The sequence below is a fragment of the Nematolebias whitei genome, chromosome 5 (genome assembly GCF_014905685.2).
Source record: "Nematolebias whitei isolate Nwh7 chromosome 5, NemWhi1, whole genome shotgun sequence".
NCBI classification, from domain to species: domain Eukaryota; kingdom Metazoa; phylum Chordata; class Actinopteri; order Cyprinodontiformes; family Rivulidae; genus Nematolebias; species Nematolebias whitei.
Genome location: NC_056502.1, coordinates 5,068,108 through 5,086,182, shown reverse-complemented (window position 1 = coordinate 5,086,182; position 18,075 = coordinate 5,068,108). Strand labels below are relative to the sequence as shown.

The 18,075-nt window shown below is 39.6% G+C and overlaps 2 protein-coding genes across 2 annotated transcripts in view; one reads left to right on the top strand and one right to left on the bottom strand.

Moving 5' to 3' along the window:
- Positions 1-4,150, bottom strand: part of rbm8a (RNA binding motif protein 8A) — a 6,719-nt gene extending 2,569 nt beyond the window's left edge. The window contains exons 1-3 of the mRNA XM_037676717.1: positions 4,034-4,150; positions 212-271; positions 37-114 (exon numbers count right to left, since the gene is read on the bottom strand). Coding sequence (XP_037532645.1) covers positions 37-114; positions 212-271; positions 4,034-4,100 — 205 coding nt within the window. The 5' untranslated portion in view covers positions 4,101-4,150. The remainder of the gene's footprint in view (positions 1-36; positions 115-211; positions 272-4,033) is intronic.
- A 2,189-nt stretch (positions 4,151-6,339) lies between these two features.
- Positions 6,340-8,079, top strand: LOC119409814 (apolipoprotein A-I). Its single transcript, XM_037676716.1, has 4 exons — positions 6,340-6,370; positions 6,471-6,542; positions 6,833-6,947; positions 7,671-8,079. The coding sequence occupies exons 2-4, from the start codon at positions 6,494-6,496 to the stop codon at positions 7,897-7,899; spliced, it is 393 nt and encodes a 130-aa protein (XP_037532644.1). The 5' UTR covers positions 6,340-6,370; positions 6,471-6,493; the 3' UTR covers positions 7,900-8,079.
- Positions 8,080-18,075: the final 9,996 nt, after the last annotated feature.

Sequence of the window (18,075 nt, the reverse complement as noted above, 5' to 3'; positions counted from 1 at the left end):
ATATATATATATATATTTTACCACTTTAGAACTTACATCTTTGAGGACCTGGTTCATCCCCATCTTGCTCCACGGTATCATAGTCCTCTTTGGCTCTGGACCTGGATCCTTCCTCTGAAACCCAAAAACATAAAACCCCACTAAATATAGAACCACACTGCTCTGTAAGGTTCAAGTAGGAAATCTGAAGAACACAATCAAGGTAACTTACCCAAACCAAAGCCTCGTCCTTTCCTCTTCTTAGCTTTCTCTTTTAGCTTGTGGATGCTCTCTGACGACACAAAGAGAAGAGTCAGATCCTGAAAATGCAGCTATGCACGGTCTGCAAGCTTAACAGCTAAACAGTTTTCTATTTATCAAATTATTGTTTTACTATTACACAAACCAGATACCAGGTGTAAAGTGTGTTAATACGCTCCCTAAAGCATTTAAAACAGACATCCCCAAATGATGGGCCTAGGTCAGAATCCGGACAGACTGATAATTCTGTTGGACCCATGCTCAATCTGATAAATTCACAAAAACAGATCATTTTCATGGAGCTTTGGCACACAGAAAAGATTTGTAAGCTCAATAATCCAGGTAGATAACAACAAAAAAGGTTAAATCATGTCATCTGGACCGGTTCCTTAGGCACAGAGCCAAGCAGATGTGGGGGGTGTGTTTTGGAGGTTACCTCTATTCTAGTTATTACGGTAATAGCTTCACTCAGTTGAGACAATGAAATCATTAGTTTCCCTGCATGGTCGGTGCAGTGAGCTCAGCAGAGCAGAGGAGATAAAGGACAGCATGGCTTGTTCTAAAATAAGAAAAGTTGATGCTGAAAACAGCTGTTTTAAAGATTAATGGACAGAGAAATGTATGTTCATTCTTCTGGCAGGTAGTTCAAAACCTGTTTGCCTCATATGCTCCAAAACGGTTGCATTAATTAAAAGTGGCAACGTAAAGTACCACTACGAAACGAAGCGCATCTCTTTTGAGCAACGTTATCCACTGAGGTCCGAGCAGAGAGCAGTCAATTAACCAAACAGCAAGCCCAGTACAGCAGATCCACCCTACTCATCACAAATACTTTTACAGCCCCGCAGCATGAAAACTAATGTTCACTCAAGGTACTGTGGATCTTGGGGCAACATAAAAAAAACATTTAGTGACGGGACAGTCGTAAAGGAGTGCTTAAATGCTGTTGCTGAGACATTATGGGGCAGCTAAGGTTAGAGCAGTCGTCTTCCAATGCAAGAGTTGGGGGTTCGAATCCACCAGCAGTCACATGCCAAAGTGTTCCTGGGCAAGACACTGAACCCCTCATCGCCTCTGATGTGTGTCCCATCGGTGTATGAATGTGACAAAGCTCTGATTAGTCTCTTTAGAACGATTTGTTCAATTAGCTTCGTAGAGATCTAGTATAGAGCTGTATGAATGGGTAAATGAGAAAATTGTTGTAAAGCGCTTCGAGTATCTTGATGAGATAGAAAGGCGCTATATAAGTACAGTCCATTTACCAATATAAGATGGAAAACAAAAAGATGAGATGTGTGAAAAAAAAATAAATAAATCACACAAATCTCGATGTTATTCAACAGCAAGCAGTACTGGCACAGCTGGATGCAGCTGTTCAGAGTGCACCTCTTTGGCCATCGTTGAGTCGCATGTTACTGGTGATGCTTAGCTTCCCGAATGGAACCGACTCCATTCCAACCAAGAGTTAAATTACTGGCAGGACAATCTCATGTCCATTTCTCTCATTACGAAAAGTAAAATAAACAATTATCAAACGAGAAAACGTGCTGTTAAAAGCTCTGTTTTCAGTTATTTTTATTTGTTCTCTGAAGATCCTGACATATTTTACTTGAAAACTATTTATTCTATAGGTTGGTACCTCTTTAAGAAAAAAAAAAATGTTTGCTTGCTCTGTGCTTTTTTTTTTACTAAAAGAGACACTTTGTTTTCTCTTTTCTAAAGATGTTAACTTTTTACATTAAGTGTAAGCCTTCAATTCTTTAGGCTTGGACCTTTTCAATACAAGAGAAAAAATGCTTATTAGGCTCCGTTTGCACTTTTAAGATGTATTTTATTCAGAACTTTCCGTTTTAATCTGAAATAAAGGCCTTCAATTTGCCTGGGACTACTTTTAAATATGGTGAAATTGTTAGTTGTTTACTATAAAGTTCAGTTTGTTAACATTGAAAATGTGCACATACATGTAGAAAAGACCATAAAAGACCAAGACTTGGACTTTCATTCAGACCTTGTAATAGGAGGAAATTTTAGAAACTGGACCTCAGTGCGTTTTAATTGAATAGCCCTGACTTAAACCATTTTCAAGGCGGATTTTTTTTAAACAATGCATGTGTAGTTGTTGTCGTGGCTGGATACCACGTCGTGTTCAACACAGCTGAGACGTCGCCCTCGGTATAAAAGATTTGACAAAACATGGGTTACAGATATTCAGAGACAAACAATTACATTAATAAGATATATGCATATAAATGGAGCATTAAAGAACGAACCGTCTCGGTGTGCGCCTCCCGGAAATGCTCGGTGGGCGTGTGTCATTTCCGGCCTTTTATCACAGTTTGAGAAGGCTAGCTTTCTGATTGGTTTAGCTTCTGTTGCTATGGTTACGACTCTAGCCCGCCCCCTCAAGGACGTTAATGTCTACATTTCAGATAAGTAGTTTTGGCTCACTGAAATCGTTTGTTTTAGCTGTTTGTTTAACGTGATTATACCTTAGTGATACCAAATGATTTGAGTTAAAGTTGTTTATTTCTAGGAATAATTAATAACTATTAATTGTTATCTAACTCATGTTTGCGTGTTCTTACTTGATCCTTTTTATACTTTTTAGTTTAGTTGCTGTTGTAGCTTACTGTGACAATTAACCCTGTGTCCTCTCAGCTAAACCGACCCTGTATTCAACAATGATTAAATGTTAATGGTTATTATTAAGAGAGATCCTGAGGGATTTTATTTAGTCAAACTATATTAAGTCTAAATTAAAGAAATGTGTTCTAGCTTTATTTATGTTAATCAGTCTGCTATCTGGCATGATTTGATTGCTTGTAATATATCAAATGTGAACTTGTAAAATTATCCTTAGCTAATATGAGATTATATTTAAAGGTCAACTAGTTAGAATTAGCAAACATTTTCTATAAATATAGTTCAACCCTGGAAGAAAGACACACACACACACTTTGTATAACATGACATTTGAATGCTTGATAGGAAATATAAAAAAGGTATAAAAATATGAAATCCAACATTGTGCATGTACACATAATTACGTTATTTAAAGAAGCAAATTTTGTTTTAAATCATCATCTCTAAAACAAAAAGTAAAAATGAAATATAATTTCCAATAAGTGCCTCGGCTGTCTGCACTAATAATATCTAACAGTTGAATTACTTCACTTCCAAACAGGTTTTTGGAAAAAAATACAAGGGCAACTTTGATAAACTTAATATGATAAGGTAGTCTATCAGCTTTAGAAAGCATTTATATTAACATTTTACACAAACAAAGAGAACATTTCAAGCACACAGTGAAAGTCGAGTCTTCTCCACAAGATAAACTGGAAATTTATGAATCTAAGAAGTAAATGAATGATTTATCAAAGCATAAGAATTAAAATTTGAGCCTTTTTAAGCACCAAATTCAAACATATAAGAACTGAATCTAAGTTTCATGGGATAGCAGCTAGCTGTTAGCACGCAGGTTTGATTCATCAATTCAACTCAGACCGGAACATCACATATGAGATAATACATAATTGAAGTATCTAATTTAATCACTAAAGACTTAAATCGCTGAATACGTCTACAGCGACAGCCTGGTTGAGCTGCTAACTCGCAGACTGATGAATAGACGGAGCGATGTTAGCTACGTTAGCTTATTAGCTCGGGCCTGCTAGCACTTAGCATAGCTGAATTTTACCCGGTTGCCTGCACAGATTTCAACATTTGAACCCAATTTGTACACTTCGATACGGTGCACTTGCCAAAAAAGACAATTTAACAAAAGAAAAAATACCATCGCCATCCTCATCCATAGGAAAGTCCTCGCCTCCCGCCTCATGAAGATCCAGCACGTCCGCCATGATATTTCTCTGCGCGTGAGCGAGCGACTTGTTTTTCTTTTAGGTGTTCTAAATGACGACAATGGCTCATTACCGCCATCTGGTGGATTGTCTGTGTTAGACAAAAAGAGTAAGCGGCTGGAGCACGCTGTGCTCATGTGTGTATTAATTTTAAACTCTACAAACAGGTGACATCTTCTTTGTACTAAAACCTGATTTATGTTTAGGTTTTGTATTATTTATTTGCTCCAGAAAACACAAAATGTCACCACAACTTACTGAAAACATGTTGGTTTTGTTCACAATAATAATAATAATAATCATCATTTTATTTAAAAAGCGCCTTTCATGACACCCAAGGACACTTTACAGTAAGAACAAAAATCAACAGGAATAAATTACATAAAGAATATAAAATGCATAAAGAATATAAAATACATACAGCAAAGTTAAGGATAAGCGAGTCTAAAGATAATACAATAATTACACCAGCCAATGAGATGTTTGCCTGTCTTTGTAACATCACTGGTTTGACACCCGGCAACATCCAAATGTGGGTGGGAAAGGTGAAACACCCACACCTGCCTCCACCCTCATTTGCCCCACCCTGGGCCCCTTGAGCAAGGCCCTTAACACCCACCATATGCTCCCCCAGGTGCCCTAGATGGGCTGGTATTTTAGTAGTATAGATATTTATTATATACCCATCGGTATATATAGATGTAACCTATATATATAATTTTTTACAGTCGTTCATATCCATAAATTACATTTTTTGACTTTTCTACTTTTGCTCTTTCATCCTTAGGATCTCCCTCTTCCTAACGACACCCTGCAGATCCACCAGAGGGATCCCAGCATGACCCCAGGTCAGAGGCCCGTCAGACCCAACAAGTTCAGGGCCTGCCCGGGGGTCTCCTCCCAGTGAGACATCCAGAAGGAGGCGCCGAGGAGGCACTGATCCCCTCAGCTGACTCCTGCTCTGATGCAGAGGATCAGTGTGAGACAGTCTCACCACGGAGTGCACGTTCACTTTTGCTTCGGCCGAAGGATGTTGCAGACAGTTTTCACTGTTCAAACGTGCACTAAACGTCTGCAAAGCATCACAGACTTGGAAAAATTGAAACGGCCTCACAGAGCTGACTGCAGCTTCCCGGTGAAGTCAGCCAGAGATTTTCTTTGTGATCACTTTATTATCGCTCTCATTGTTCCTGAAGAGGAGCAGCACAACACACAAAGACTAGACAGATACACTGGTTGCCATGGAGATACCTACTACTGCGACAAGGCAACAGACGATGAGAGAGAAATGTACTTACACTAAAAAGATTTTTAAAAGATTATGCAGCCAGTGGTTGACTGGAACCTGGAAAAAGTGCACATTCAGTCAGAAGTGTCTCCTGTTTTTTCTGTGACGAGTTTATCAGCAGCTGCTGCAGATTGTTACGTAAATGTTGATAGGAGACGGGTTCTTAGACTTTGTCATTAGTTAATAAACTTTGTGCCACACTTTGTGACACTCCTGCGAGTGGACAGCCTTCAACATACAGAAACATTCCACTAAGCAGGAGCTGTAAAGTTTTACAACACGAAAAGGATAAAAATAAATGTTTCATTTCCTGAAATGTAAAATAAAAAGAGTGCAGGTTTCATGACGCAGACCAAAAGGAGACCGTGTGAAAATAAAAAGGGGATGTTTCACTGTGGAAAACAATAAGATGTCTTCCTCAAATAAATTAAGATATTTTTTATTTAATGGTATTTCCAGTGATTAACAGTTGATGTGTCGACTTTGTTCAAATGTTTATAAGATTTGCAAATCCTTGGATTCTGTTTTGATTTACGTTTTTCACAACAACCAAACTTTTTCAAAACTGGGGTTGGACATAAAGAGGCTAAATTAAATTAAAGTCTGTTCCCGAAGCAGCTGCGTTATAATATTCACGTGTGTGAAACAAGAAGAATTTCATTTACTTGTAAAATCTATAATGTTCACCCAGAAACTGCACATTCTTGATCAGATGTGAGGGAAACATTTGTGCCGAATGTGTGAAAAATGTTTCTGAGTTCCAGTCAGAGCTTGTCGTCTGCTCCAAGCCGTGTCACGCTCAGAGAGGACTTTGGATCTTTCTGGTGACAGACAGTGTGAAGCATCAAGGTTCAGCCAGCGCAGAGCTCCTTCTGACCTTTCACTGCTTCTTCTTCGTGGAAGTGATGAAACTCTGTGGCTATAAAAACCTCCAAGCGTCAGTCAGGAGGCACCATCAGGTCCAGGAACCCCAGGAGTTCAGGTGGGTCTTCGTTTGCTTCACTGGATTATCAGACAATTACACATTTTTAACGTTCATTGACTTTTAACTTCATTTGACGGAACTTTTTTACCATTTGTAGGTCGGTCTTCCTCATCTGCAGACATGAAATTCTCCCTTGTTGCCTCTTTTCTTGTTCTGGCTGTTGTCTACAGTAAGACATCTTTGATCCAATTACAAAAATATACAGTTTTATTTTGCATTCAGTGCGTAGAACATCAAAAAGCCTAAAAAGCACCTTTATTTTAACTCCGCAGTTGAAATTTTCACACCCATCATGGACATTTTAGAGTGCATTGCATTCATTTTTGCACATTTTACTCCAAAACGACAGAGAATGAAGAAAGCAGAGCTCAGATTTGATCTTTGTAACGTGTCAGTTTCAGTTTGTCCTTCTTTGGGTGTGAAGTGCGTTGGATTTCAAACACGTCGGTTGTTTTCCAGGCTCGGAGGCGAGGACTCTGGTGAAGCGTGAAGGTCAGTCTGATGTGGACAGGATCGCCCAGCTCTTCAAGGACATGTCCACCAGCTTGTCCTCTGCGACGCAGGAGATGGTCGAGTAAGAAAAGTTCTCCTCTGACTCTGGGTTTGATGCTTCATTCTCACTGGATCATTGTGGAGGGAGGGTGACAGTAGAACAGTTACCTCTCACCACAGTTCCACTTTATAATCCTTTCAAAATAAACTACAAATGAGGAAAGACTCTGGGGATGCTCAGGGTTAGCTTCAATAAAAACACCCGGACTGGAAACACCCTGTTGGAAAACAGCTCGTCATTATCAGATGTGGGATGGTTGAGGCAAATCTGCCCATTTTAACTGGACTTTTAAAATATGTAATTTAGCTCAAATCACTTTTTACAGTTTGCAAATGTACTCAGAGAATCAAACGAGCAACACAGAGTTGTTCTGATGGCTGGTGTTTGAGTCCGACGGGTGAAGATACGAGACAGTAAATACGTCTCATCTTACTGTGGCACCTAAAAGCCCTTTAACTCCGTTTAAATAACCCTCAGGATCAAAATGTTACCCATCACTGATCCAAAATGTGTCCAAAAATTACAGAATTTCTAAACTGAAAAGAAGACTTTATTATCGCTTATTGTAATTTCACCTTTTACAGCTCATTTAAAAAAAATAAACATTTTTAAAGACGCCTGAATTAACATTATTAATCTTTTGTCTGCAAAGTGCACATCAATCATTAAAACCATAGTTGCATAAACACTTGTTATCAATAAAACCAATTGTAGCAGCATGATCACTTCCTCTGTGTTGCACAGGACGTACATGGGGGACGGCAGGACCAGGATCCAGCCTCTGATGGAGCAGGTCCAGGCCGAGGCCTCCAAGCTGCAGCAGCAGGTGAAGCCGTTCATCAGCAACATGGAGGAGCAGGTGAAGCCGCTGTCGGACAGTCTCCAAACCCAGGTCAAGCCTCTGACGGACATGATGGAGAAGTTCCTGCAGGAGATGCTGGACCAGTCCAAAGCCCTGCTGCCTCCTCAGTAAACCTCCCCGCTGCTGGATCATCCCAGAACAAATAAGACCCAAACTGAGCCCAGCTGGGCCCGGACTCTCCCCCTCTGCTGTCTGACATGTAGAACGCCGTCATTAAACGGGGCTGAAAGCCTCGAGTCTGAGTTACTGTTTGTTTGCTTTCATTTTGCTTTTAAAGCCAGAGGTCAATTAATAAAAAATAACAACGTTTAAATGAAATAAGCTGCATGAAACTGAGCTGCTGTTAAGATCAGCCACCTCTGATCTTCAGACCATCAGATTTTCTATGATTATACAATTATTTCAAGTTCCAAGTTGTTTATAAAAAATAAAACTGTGACAACATCAACTCAGAAGAACAAAAGTACAGATTTTAGACCAATTAATCAAACTAACTACGACAAATCAGACACAAATAATAAAATATACAATATTCCTCGCACAGTCAGCTCAAAATATTTAAAACAAGACCTGTTTAAGACCTATAGTAACAAATATTTGTGGATTTCTTAATGATATAACAGGTATTAAATCTCAAATCTCAAATGAAAGTCTGGACTGCAGAAACAAATCTTAAAAAGCCAAATATTCTATTTCATAAACAGAAAACAGAAAATCCTCGGTGTTTTCCACACATGAATGATTTTTCTAACGTTGCCCTGCAGCGTCTCAGAGTGGATTTGATCAAGGCTCATCTGTCGTGGAGGGAAACAGGAGGACTTGACTTTTATCTGAAAGCAGAGTTCGATTAAACGCTGATCCACCGGGACGTTCAGCTCTTCCTGAAACCCTCAGCTTGTGCCTCGGAGCAGCGAGGGAGACGATGACTTGTTGTTAGCTCAAGCATGAAACAACAAAATCACTAGTCTTCCACGCTGCTCCGGACTCGCCGTGTGGAACAAACGGATCGCAGAAAAGAATCAGTCTCGTTGGAACTCAATGCTCAGCGTGGCCTCCTCGAGCTCTGAGGGAAACCTCGGTGGCTCTCCTTCAGAGCTCCTCACATGTTTGGCCTGAAGGCCGCGGCCTGCAGCTCCACAGAAGAACTGGCAGTGCCGAGCTGCCGTGTCCTTGTGCTCCGAGAGATTAGCGGGTCAGCTGGAAGCGTTTCAAGAAGAAACGTTGTTATCTCTGCAGGACTGCTTGAACATCTCACTGCTCTTGTATGTGAAGCAGAAACGCTCTGTTTGATTTCTTCTTTTTGAGTGGGAAAACAATTAAACCCCACACAACCTTTAGTTTCTGTCTGACCGGAGTGTAGAGGGCTGGACCTGCAGAGGGTTCAGAGATGGCGGGGTGTGATGTTCTGCAGAAAGGACAAAGATGAGGTGGAGGAACGCTCAGAGGTCAAGGGTCAGCGTCGGGGGTTATCTGCTGGGACAAACCGTGTGATTCGGCGGCGGACGGCCCTGCACGCTGGAACAGAGAAGAAACACGGCGGACGAGCCGTGATTCAGAACGTTTTGTTCACTAACAAATAAAAAAAAAAAAAACCCACGGTGGTCGTTTCTTTCCAGCTTCTTCAGTGAAAACTGCAGCACTGCTGGTTTTTAACAGCTGCTTTGTTCCTTTGTCATCACATCTGGACACGTTTAAATCAGGTGCTTCAGACTTCTGGAAATAAATCCTCCACAAAACACCCCAAAACTCTGTGACTTTTCTGTTAAACATACAATAAAAAAGATAATAATTATTATTAATAGCTCAACAGCTGCAGGAATCATAACGCTCAAACATGTTGTTTTCTTTCTCCCAACAGCTGGAACTGATGTTTTTAATGAGATCAAAGCTTTTTAAGATGAGAAACATTTTGCATCTCCTGGTGATTTCCAACAGCTACATTCATTTAACGTCACAGTTTTTAACATCGATCAGCGCTGATTTGATGTTAATATTAAAGTTTTAGACATTTAGGTCAGAGATTTTACTGAAACTCGATGGTTTGTCAGGCGACAACGCCGCCATCGCGCCGCTCTGTGTGTGTGTGACAGTGAAACCTGACGTGCACGAGTGTGTGCAGGCTTTCTCTTTGCATCTGAATGTAGATCGTGCCCCGTACGTGTCATTTGTAAGCGTGCACGTTGGCATGTTGTGTTTGAATCATCCTTTTTGTGCAGCGCTATTTTAAACTGACGTGAATTTTAAAAGAATCAGATTTTTTTGTTGAAAAATGTACAGAGACGCATTCAGACTGGACCCGTTGCACATCAAACATGTCTTTAAAAAAAGAGTGGGTGACACCAGAGGATGATAAAAACATAAACATGAATTGTGGAGAAAAATGCTTTTTTTGATTTTGTGCGTGCACAAACCTGCTGAGGTGAAAGTGAAGCTGTTCAAAAGGCAACGAACGTTCAGAACAAGCACACGAGAAGTGACTGACGGGAAAATGCTTTTCCACTTACCGTTTCTGAATGAGACCCCTGGGGTCATCCACCCGAGGGGCGACTGCAGGCGGACAATAAAAAAAACAACAACAAAAAAAAAAGACAATTTTCAGAGACTCTAAGGAAAAAGTATAAAAGCAAAGGTTTGTGATGCTGGCCCGCAGGACTGATGCTGCAAAGACTGGGACCTGGGGGGCCGGTCTAACGTCTGAGGAGACGCAGCAACGGCCTCTGCAGAAGAAAAGCCAGCGTCTGTCTCCTTCGGCCAGCGGAGAACACTGACAGATATGTTTTTGCTGCCACGGGTTATGTTTTTACTCAGGACTGACAGACAGACAGCCCCCGTGCACACAGGTGCTATTCAAGGAAACTGTGTAAAAGTGACGTCACTGAGGAAAAATTGAGCCCATAAACCTTTTCAGCATCAAAATCCCGCCCACTGCATGTTCAGATCTTTGTCCATTTCTCCATTTTTCCCTCTCTCCAGTCTTTGTCCGTCAGTCTTTACAGATTTTTATCTCTTAAGGCCATAAAGTGCATTTCAACAAATTACGAGAGCCACAGCTGAATCTCCTGCCTGTTGATTTACTCTCACACACACACACACACACACACACATTTTCTCACACCAACGCTCCTTCACACACAGTATAGGTTGAGCAGCCTATATGAATCAATGTGTGTTTGTTTTTTACAGCACAATACGAGCTTTGAGCGTCTTCTTCGCCATTTTTGCGGCTTTTTTATTTATCTTTTTGAACGAATGGATGCAAAAGCACCAAATGAAGCGTACCCCAATTTTCATAGCCCTCCAATTTGGAGCACGGCTGCTCCTCTCTAATGCTGAAACACCACTTTGTGAAATTACAGTACAATTTTGAAAAGTAGAAACAGGCAGCAGGCAATTCAGGTGCTCAGCCTCAGCAACAATGGACCGCTGGCCTTGGTGATGGTTGCTAGGCGATGGAGGAAATACAATGGCCTCCTCTGAAACCAAAGGCCCTTAAGTGGACTGACAGGAGTGAAAGCACACACACACATGCACACATAAACTCACAAAATAAAGCAATGGAGGAAAAAGGAGAGTGCAAGTGAAGCCGTGCACCGTCTTTATGTTCACGTGCTGTGGAGACGTGGCTGCTGCCGGTCGCAGGTTGGACCAAAAGGCCTGAATTGGTCCAAAATGGATGAGAATTGTCCAATTTGTCTCGTCCCAAATCTCATCCAGTACACAAACTGTGTTAAAACACACAGCAAGAATTAAAAATAGAAAGATACTTTTAATGCAAAGTTGTTTTCGCAGAAGGTGCAGATAACGTTTCAGGTGCATCGACCGATCAGAGTCTGCTGCCTTGGAGCCCATCTTTCTGCTCATTTCTCCACCCGTCTGTGAGTCGTCACAGAAAAACATTTATCTGCTGCTCGTCTCAAACATTCACGCGTCTGTCAATCAGGCCGATCAATCGCTCGGCTTCGTCTTCTCTGCTCCAAGTAAACAAATAAAAATGATGTGGACTTTATGGAGCTCAACATAAAGTCAAACATTTTAAACAGTAAATTTATTTCCTGCTTTCCTGACACGTTAGACTTTAATAAATATAAAGAGAAATAAGAACATTTGAATTATTTATCTTAGTTCTTGATGAGTAGAGGAATATTTTGGTCTCATTGTATCTTATTATCTCCCTCTGCACATTAATTTGTTGATGTCCTCTTCTCTTATATTGTGACTTTTATATTTGTATTTGTGCGGCCATCTTGACTCCCTCAAGAAGAAATGATTTATCTGAATGGGACATTTCTGGTGAAACGGAGGTTTAAAAAAATATTTCAGTGAGCAAAGAAGTAATAATGTTTTATTATATATGACACTTAGAAAGTCTGAAATTTATTAAATCATAAAACTCTACGTTTATTGACCCCCGGGGGGTAATCTAAGTGTTTTTGTCTTTGTATGGCTCATGTAAATGAGAGTGAGACATTAATAAAAAAGAAGATTTAAAGAGAGAACTTTGTAAATTTATGCAATAAAATAAAACCTTTTGTCAATAATCCAATTTTCTATTAGAAATTTTTTTTTTTATTGTATAGTAAAGCATCATGAGGAATGGGAAACTGTAAGAAATTACAAATTAAAAGTCCAAAACAAACAAACAAACAAAAAAAAAGTTGATGTATTGTTTAGTTGGGCCAAAAATATGTCATTGTCAGTTTATTTATATATAATTACATAAATACAACCAAAGCTGAGCAAAGCGCTTTACAATTTAGTCAAATTAAAATAAAAACAAAATAAAGAGCAATAAAATATTTTTGTGTCAGTGTAGAAACTCAAGAAAGATAAAAATAAAACACACAATAACAACATACTGAGACATAATTTATACTGATTTTATGATAAACACACGTTTTTTGTATAAAAAAATGAAATAAAACATGTTATTAACCACTAATATTATAAAGAAAAATATAAAAATATCACTTTATGAGATTAAAATCAGCTACTTAGACTACAAGCATGTCTTAAAGCCATAAAAACCTGGATGACCCTAAATTTTCTCCTTTTGAACACAAAGACTGAGGTTATACGTTTTGGACCTGAGCACCTTAGGAATACATTTTTCAGTCTTTCTCCCTCCTTAGATGCATTAATCTGTCCTCCAGCTAAAATGTTAAAAATCTTGGTGTTATTTTTGATCAGGGCATGTCTTTTATCCCCCACATTAAAAACGTTACCAAAACCACCTTCTTCCACCTGCGTAATATCTCTAACATTAGAAACATCTGATCTAAAGATGATGCAGAAAACTGGTCCATGCATTTTTCACGTCTAGACTGGACTATTGCAATGGTTTATTATCTGGGTGTCCAAATACGTCTTTAAAACTCTTCAGTTGATCCAAAATGCTGCTGCCAGAGTCTTAACTGGAGTTACTGGGAGAGATCATATCTCTCCAGTTTTAGCTTCTCTCCACTGGCTCCCAGAATCAAATTCAAAATCTTACTTCTAACCTACAAAGCTCTCAACAACCTAGGTCCATCTTATAGTACAGATCTTATAGTTCCATATATTCCTAACAGAGCACTTCACTCTCAGACTGCAGGTTTACTTGTGGTTCCTAGAGTTTACAAAAGCAGAATGGGAGGAAGATTTTTCAGTTCTCAGGCTCCTCTCTTGTGGAACCAACTTCCAGTTTCTGTCCATGAGGCTGACACATTGTCCAGTTTGAAGACTTTCCTTTTTGATAAATCCTATAGTTAGGGTTGGCTTGTCTACTGGAGGACAAATTGACCTCATTTCCTTAAATGAATTGTTAAAATTGAATAGTTTTAATTTGATACTATTTCTATCTTAACACGTGACTCTTGACCTGCCATTGTGTATCTGTTCTTACCAAACCCAGCTGGTTGAAGCAGATGGACGCTTGTCCTTAGTCTGGTTCTGCTAAAGGTTTCTTCCTCATGAGAGAGTTTTTCTTTCCACTGTCGCCTTCATGTTTGCTCAAGATGAGCGTTGTGTGATGGAGTTAAACTCAAAGCTGCTCCTCAGATAAATAAAGTTAAATTATTATTTTTATACATGAATGTTTCTGTTCAGATGACCTGAGCCAAAATTTACATTATTTAACTGTTTTTTGTTTGTTTTGTGACTTCTATAGTTGGTTTTTATTTTAACCTTCATTTAAGCAAGAAAGTCCCTGAAGGTTTAAAATCTCAGTGTCCTGGTGGAGACAAGCTCACACTGAAATAAAACACACACACACACACACACACACACACACACACACACACACACACACACACACACACACACACACACGGACCGAAAAAAACCTCTCATTAAAAACACTAAAGATCATTGAAACCATAAACAATAAAATCAATAAGGAGTCCGATCATTTCTTTAAATCAACCGTCAGAACGTTCACATTCAGCTGAAACTCTTACAGTTTGTTTAAATAACGCCGAGGTGAGTTCCTTCAGATTCAGCTGGCTCTGGAGCCGAGGGGCCACGAGTGAGAACATTTAACTGCTTCTCCTCCTAAACTGGGTTCGAGCCCTCGATATGATCCAAAGGGCTGACTGAACGTCAGCATCAGCCTCTGAAGGACATCGGTAATTTTGTAACCGAGGATTTTCCAGAGGTTTACAAAGCAGTTCATGCAGCATGAGAGTGAGACACGTTGTAAAAATTGCACTGAGGTAAAGGTACGTGGTGAGGTCAGAGGTCAACGGGGAGACAAAAGGCTCCTTGCAACATAAGAATCAACAAGCTTTGTCAAACTTACAACAGTTGTTGCATTCTTTCAGGTAAATATGACGCTTTGAATTCATGTGATTGAAAACTAAAGCAGGGGTTCCCAAACTTTTCCATACCATGGACCCCAAACGGCATTAGCTTCTGGCTGAAGCTGGACAGGTGATGAACCCAGGCATGCAGATGTGATTCAAGGAGCTCCCATTTAAAATAAATAAACAAACAAATAAACTTTATTTTAACAGAAGGTAAAAGCCAACAACTTACAGAAGTGAGGCAGCTTCACAGACGACATGACATGTGAAAATATTTACTGCTCCACTGGTTTCTGGGAGTTATTTGGTCCAGGGCTGATGAACGGAGTGGCTGCAGCTGTGACTGGGAACCAGTGAGCAGGAGGAGGTGGGCGTGGCTGACTCAAGGAGCGGAAACTGACTGAGAATAATGAACTGGTGGCAACTGGAAAAAAACAAAAAACAAGAGGATCTGAACATAGAGCTGAACTCAAAAACCCACAAGTAACAGAACTCACAAAGAAGAAACCAAAACACAAAATACGTGCACCAATTCAGTATTTTACTTTACGCATCATTACTACAAACAAACAGTCATTGTAACAGTTTCACTTCCTTGTTTAGCACGTCTATTGTAATGCCATTTAGTAAGATCAAACTGGGTAAGCTTACAACAGTCTCCGTTTTACTTGTAAATTAAAGAAATATAAGTTTTATTGTCCCTCCATGTTCAGGATCGATCACCGATCCTTTACAAATCAATTAAACTGATTCACGTCTGTGTATTTCTCTGAAAGAATGCAACATTTTCTGTGAGGTGGAGAAAGTAAATTCTTATGTTGCAAGGTACCTTGTGTTTATCCCTGTTGACATCTGACCATAATCCTATAGTTAGGGTTGTTTGGGTTTCCTGAGTTATCCCATAGTTGTGCTGCTATAGGGTTAGACTGCTGGAGGACAAATTGACCACATGTCCTCTCTCTGCTGCCGTCTTTTCTTGTCTGCGCTACCTGTTCGTATTTGTAATTATTTATATCTTAACTTTCCTCCTACAGAAAGTTCACCTGGACCCGTCAGTCTGTGTTTGTTTCTACTTCCTGTCCTCTCAGCCGGTCGAAGCAGACGGCCGCTCGTCCTGATCCTGGTTCTGCTGGAGGTCTCTTCCTGTTAAAGGGACTTTTTCCTTTCCACTGTCTCCTTTGTTCTTGCTCGGGATAACTTTTACCAAATGACTTTTGTGTGCGAATGTTTCTGTTCAGTGACCCCGAGATGAGTTCTGTTGGAACTTGAAGCTATAATAAACTGAAATGAATCGAACTCATCACAGTTGTAGGACTTTTAAAAATTGCCCAATAAAAGGAAAAGTTTAAAGGTTTTACAATGAACCTCAGAGCTCCAGTGGATCAGGAGCAGATGAGCATTAATTTAAGAAATGTAGATGCATTTTATCTAACAAAAACAAAACCTGTATAGCACGTCTTTTTAATGCCTCAACAGAAAGACAAGACTTGATTCTTAAGAAGAAACAGAGTTTTAGCTTGTTTGTCTTCCACAATGTGAAACTTGAATCAGGCTTTGGACGTTTTCAGACACGAAGTCGGTCTCTGAGCTGTCGAGGGATTCACTGACAGAAAATCTTTAAACGCCCCAACAAGAAAATCCTGCCTTTAAAATATGTTTTTATTTAAGTCTAGGTTTATAAAATCCAAACAGGATGTTTGCATGGGTGTTTGTTATGAGTCAAGGTGTAGTTCTGTGTTCATATGGGTATAGTCCTGTTATTGGTGCGTGTGCTGAGATTGTGATGTTCTTTAGTGTGAGAGATGGAGGTTCAGTTTCCTGGAAGACATTTATGCATTTTTAAACAAACTGTGCTGAAATGCTTCGATTTATTTAAATATGAAACCAGCTGTGAATATTTTCTAACCTTTACTTGCAGGCCTAACGCACTAAAAGCTGCTGTAAGCTGTAACCCAGCGCTGGACCATCTTTGGACCGAGCCGATACCCCGGGTAGTTTGAACTCGGCAGGGTGGGGTTATCAGTTTGAGCCAACAAATTGGGTTACACTTTATAAACAAAAAATAGGATTAAAATGGCACGATTGTGGAATTAGAATCACTAGAAAGTTGAATTACAGTACCATATTTTTTGCTGTATAAGTAGCACCTTTTTGCATAAATTATACTGCAAAGCGACATATATATATATATATAATTTTTTTTAATTTAATAATTATTATTTTTTTAAATAAATTAATTAATTATTTAATTAAAAAAAATCTCCCCCCCATATTTATAACCAATTTTTGGCTGAGATCTGACGATTTCATTCATTCTGACATGGAAAATATTGAACACTTCGATTTTCAGCCACTAGAGGGCCCTTGACTAGTATGGCAAGCCAAGTGTCGCATTAATAGGTAATAGTGGCTATTAATGAAACTCTTGGCTTGCCATACAGAGCAACCTTAGTCTCGCTCTGGAACTCCTGGAGCAAACGTCAAAGCTGCATTTCACCGCACCGTCCAGACAAAATGCAGCTGATTTGACTGTTAAAGTGCATTTATTAAGGAAAAGTTAAACTGAAACACACTTTTACTATAATTTTGAGCAAACAAATAATTGTTTTTAGGGGGTTATCTTGTTAAATTTTGATGAAATGCACAGCGAGTCGTCCGTCTGCGCTCCTGCTTCAGTGAACCGGCTTTTGAAATGCAGCTGATTTGACCATCAAAGTGCATTTATTAAGAAAAAATTAGACTGAGACGCACCTTTACTATAATTTCAAGCAAATATAACTATTTTTAAGTGTTAATCTTGTTAAATTCTTGTTAAAGTCCTCCCGTGCACGCTCCCGCAGCCGCCATTTGGCAGCCAATTGATTTTTGACACAACACAGGCGCACGTTTCCGAGTTGTCAGTGGTGACGCGTAATAGATGCGACGTATACGGTGACGCAACATATTTATCTTTTTTCCACTTCATTAGACATATTTGGACTAATGCGACTTATACGGCGGTGCGACGTGTACGACAGCGAGTACAGTAAAAGAAAAACCTCAAATGGGTTGGCGTTAACTTCCATTAGCATCTACTAGCTTCAACCAACTAATGTTTTATTTTTAGAACCCAAACTCAGAGTCTGGTGCAAACTAAAGTTATTAACGAAGCCGAGCAGGTAAAACATCTTCTGACTACTTCTTATTGTCTTACCCTTACTTGTTACATCCAGAAACAGAGGTCCAGTCAGGTCCGATTTGGTCAACATCTACGTTAAAACGGTGGACAGTGAAAAATGACACGTCTCGCCTCCGACCCAAACACAGGTCAAATGTTTTGACACATTAGGTCAATCTTGTTCAACCCAGTAAACTCCCCTCCAGTTAGATGCTGGTTGCCATCAATAAAACCAGCACAAAACAATTTATTGCTACCCTGATGCATGCTCAATAATCCAGGTAGAAAATTCTAAAAAAGTTAAATCTGGTCCTCTGGACATTCAAAAAAAACAAAACAAAGCAAATCAAC

Coding starts and splice junctions, on each gene's coding strand:
- LOC119409814 (XM_037676716.1), top strand. CDS start 6,494: ATGAAATTCTCCCTTGTTGCCTCTTTTCTTGTTCTGGCTGTTGTCTAC. Junction 6,543..6,832: donor TGTTCTGGCTGTTGTCTACA/GTAAGACATCTT, acceptor GTTGTTTTCCAG/GCTCGGAGGCGAGGACTCTG. Junction 6,948..7,670: donor GCGACGCAGGAGATGGTCGA/GTAAGAAAAGTT, acceptor TGTGTTGCACAG/GACGTACATGGGGGACGGCA.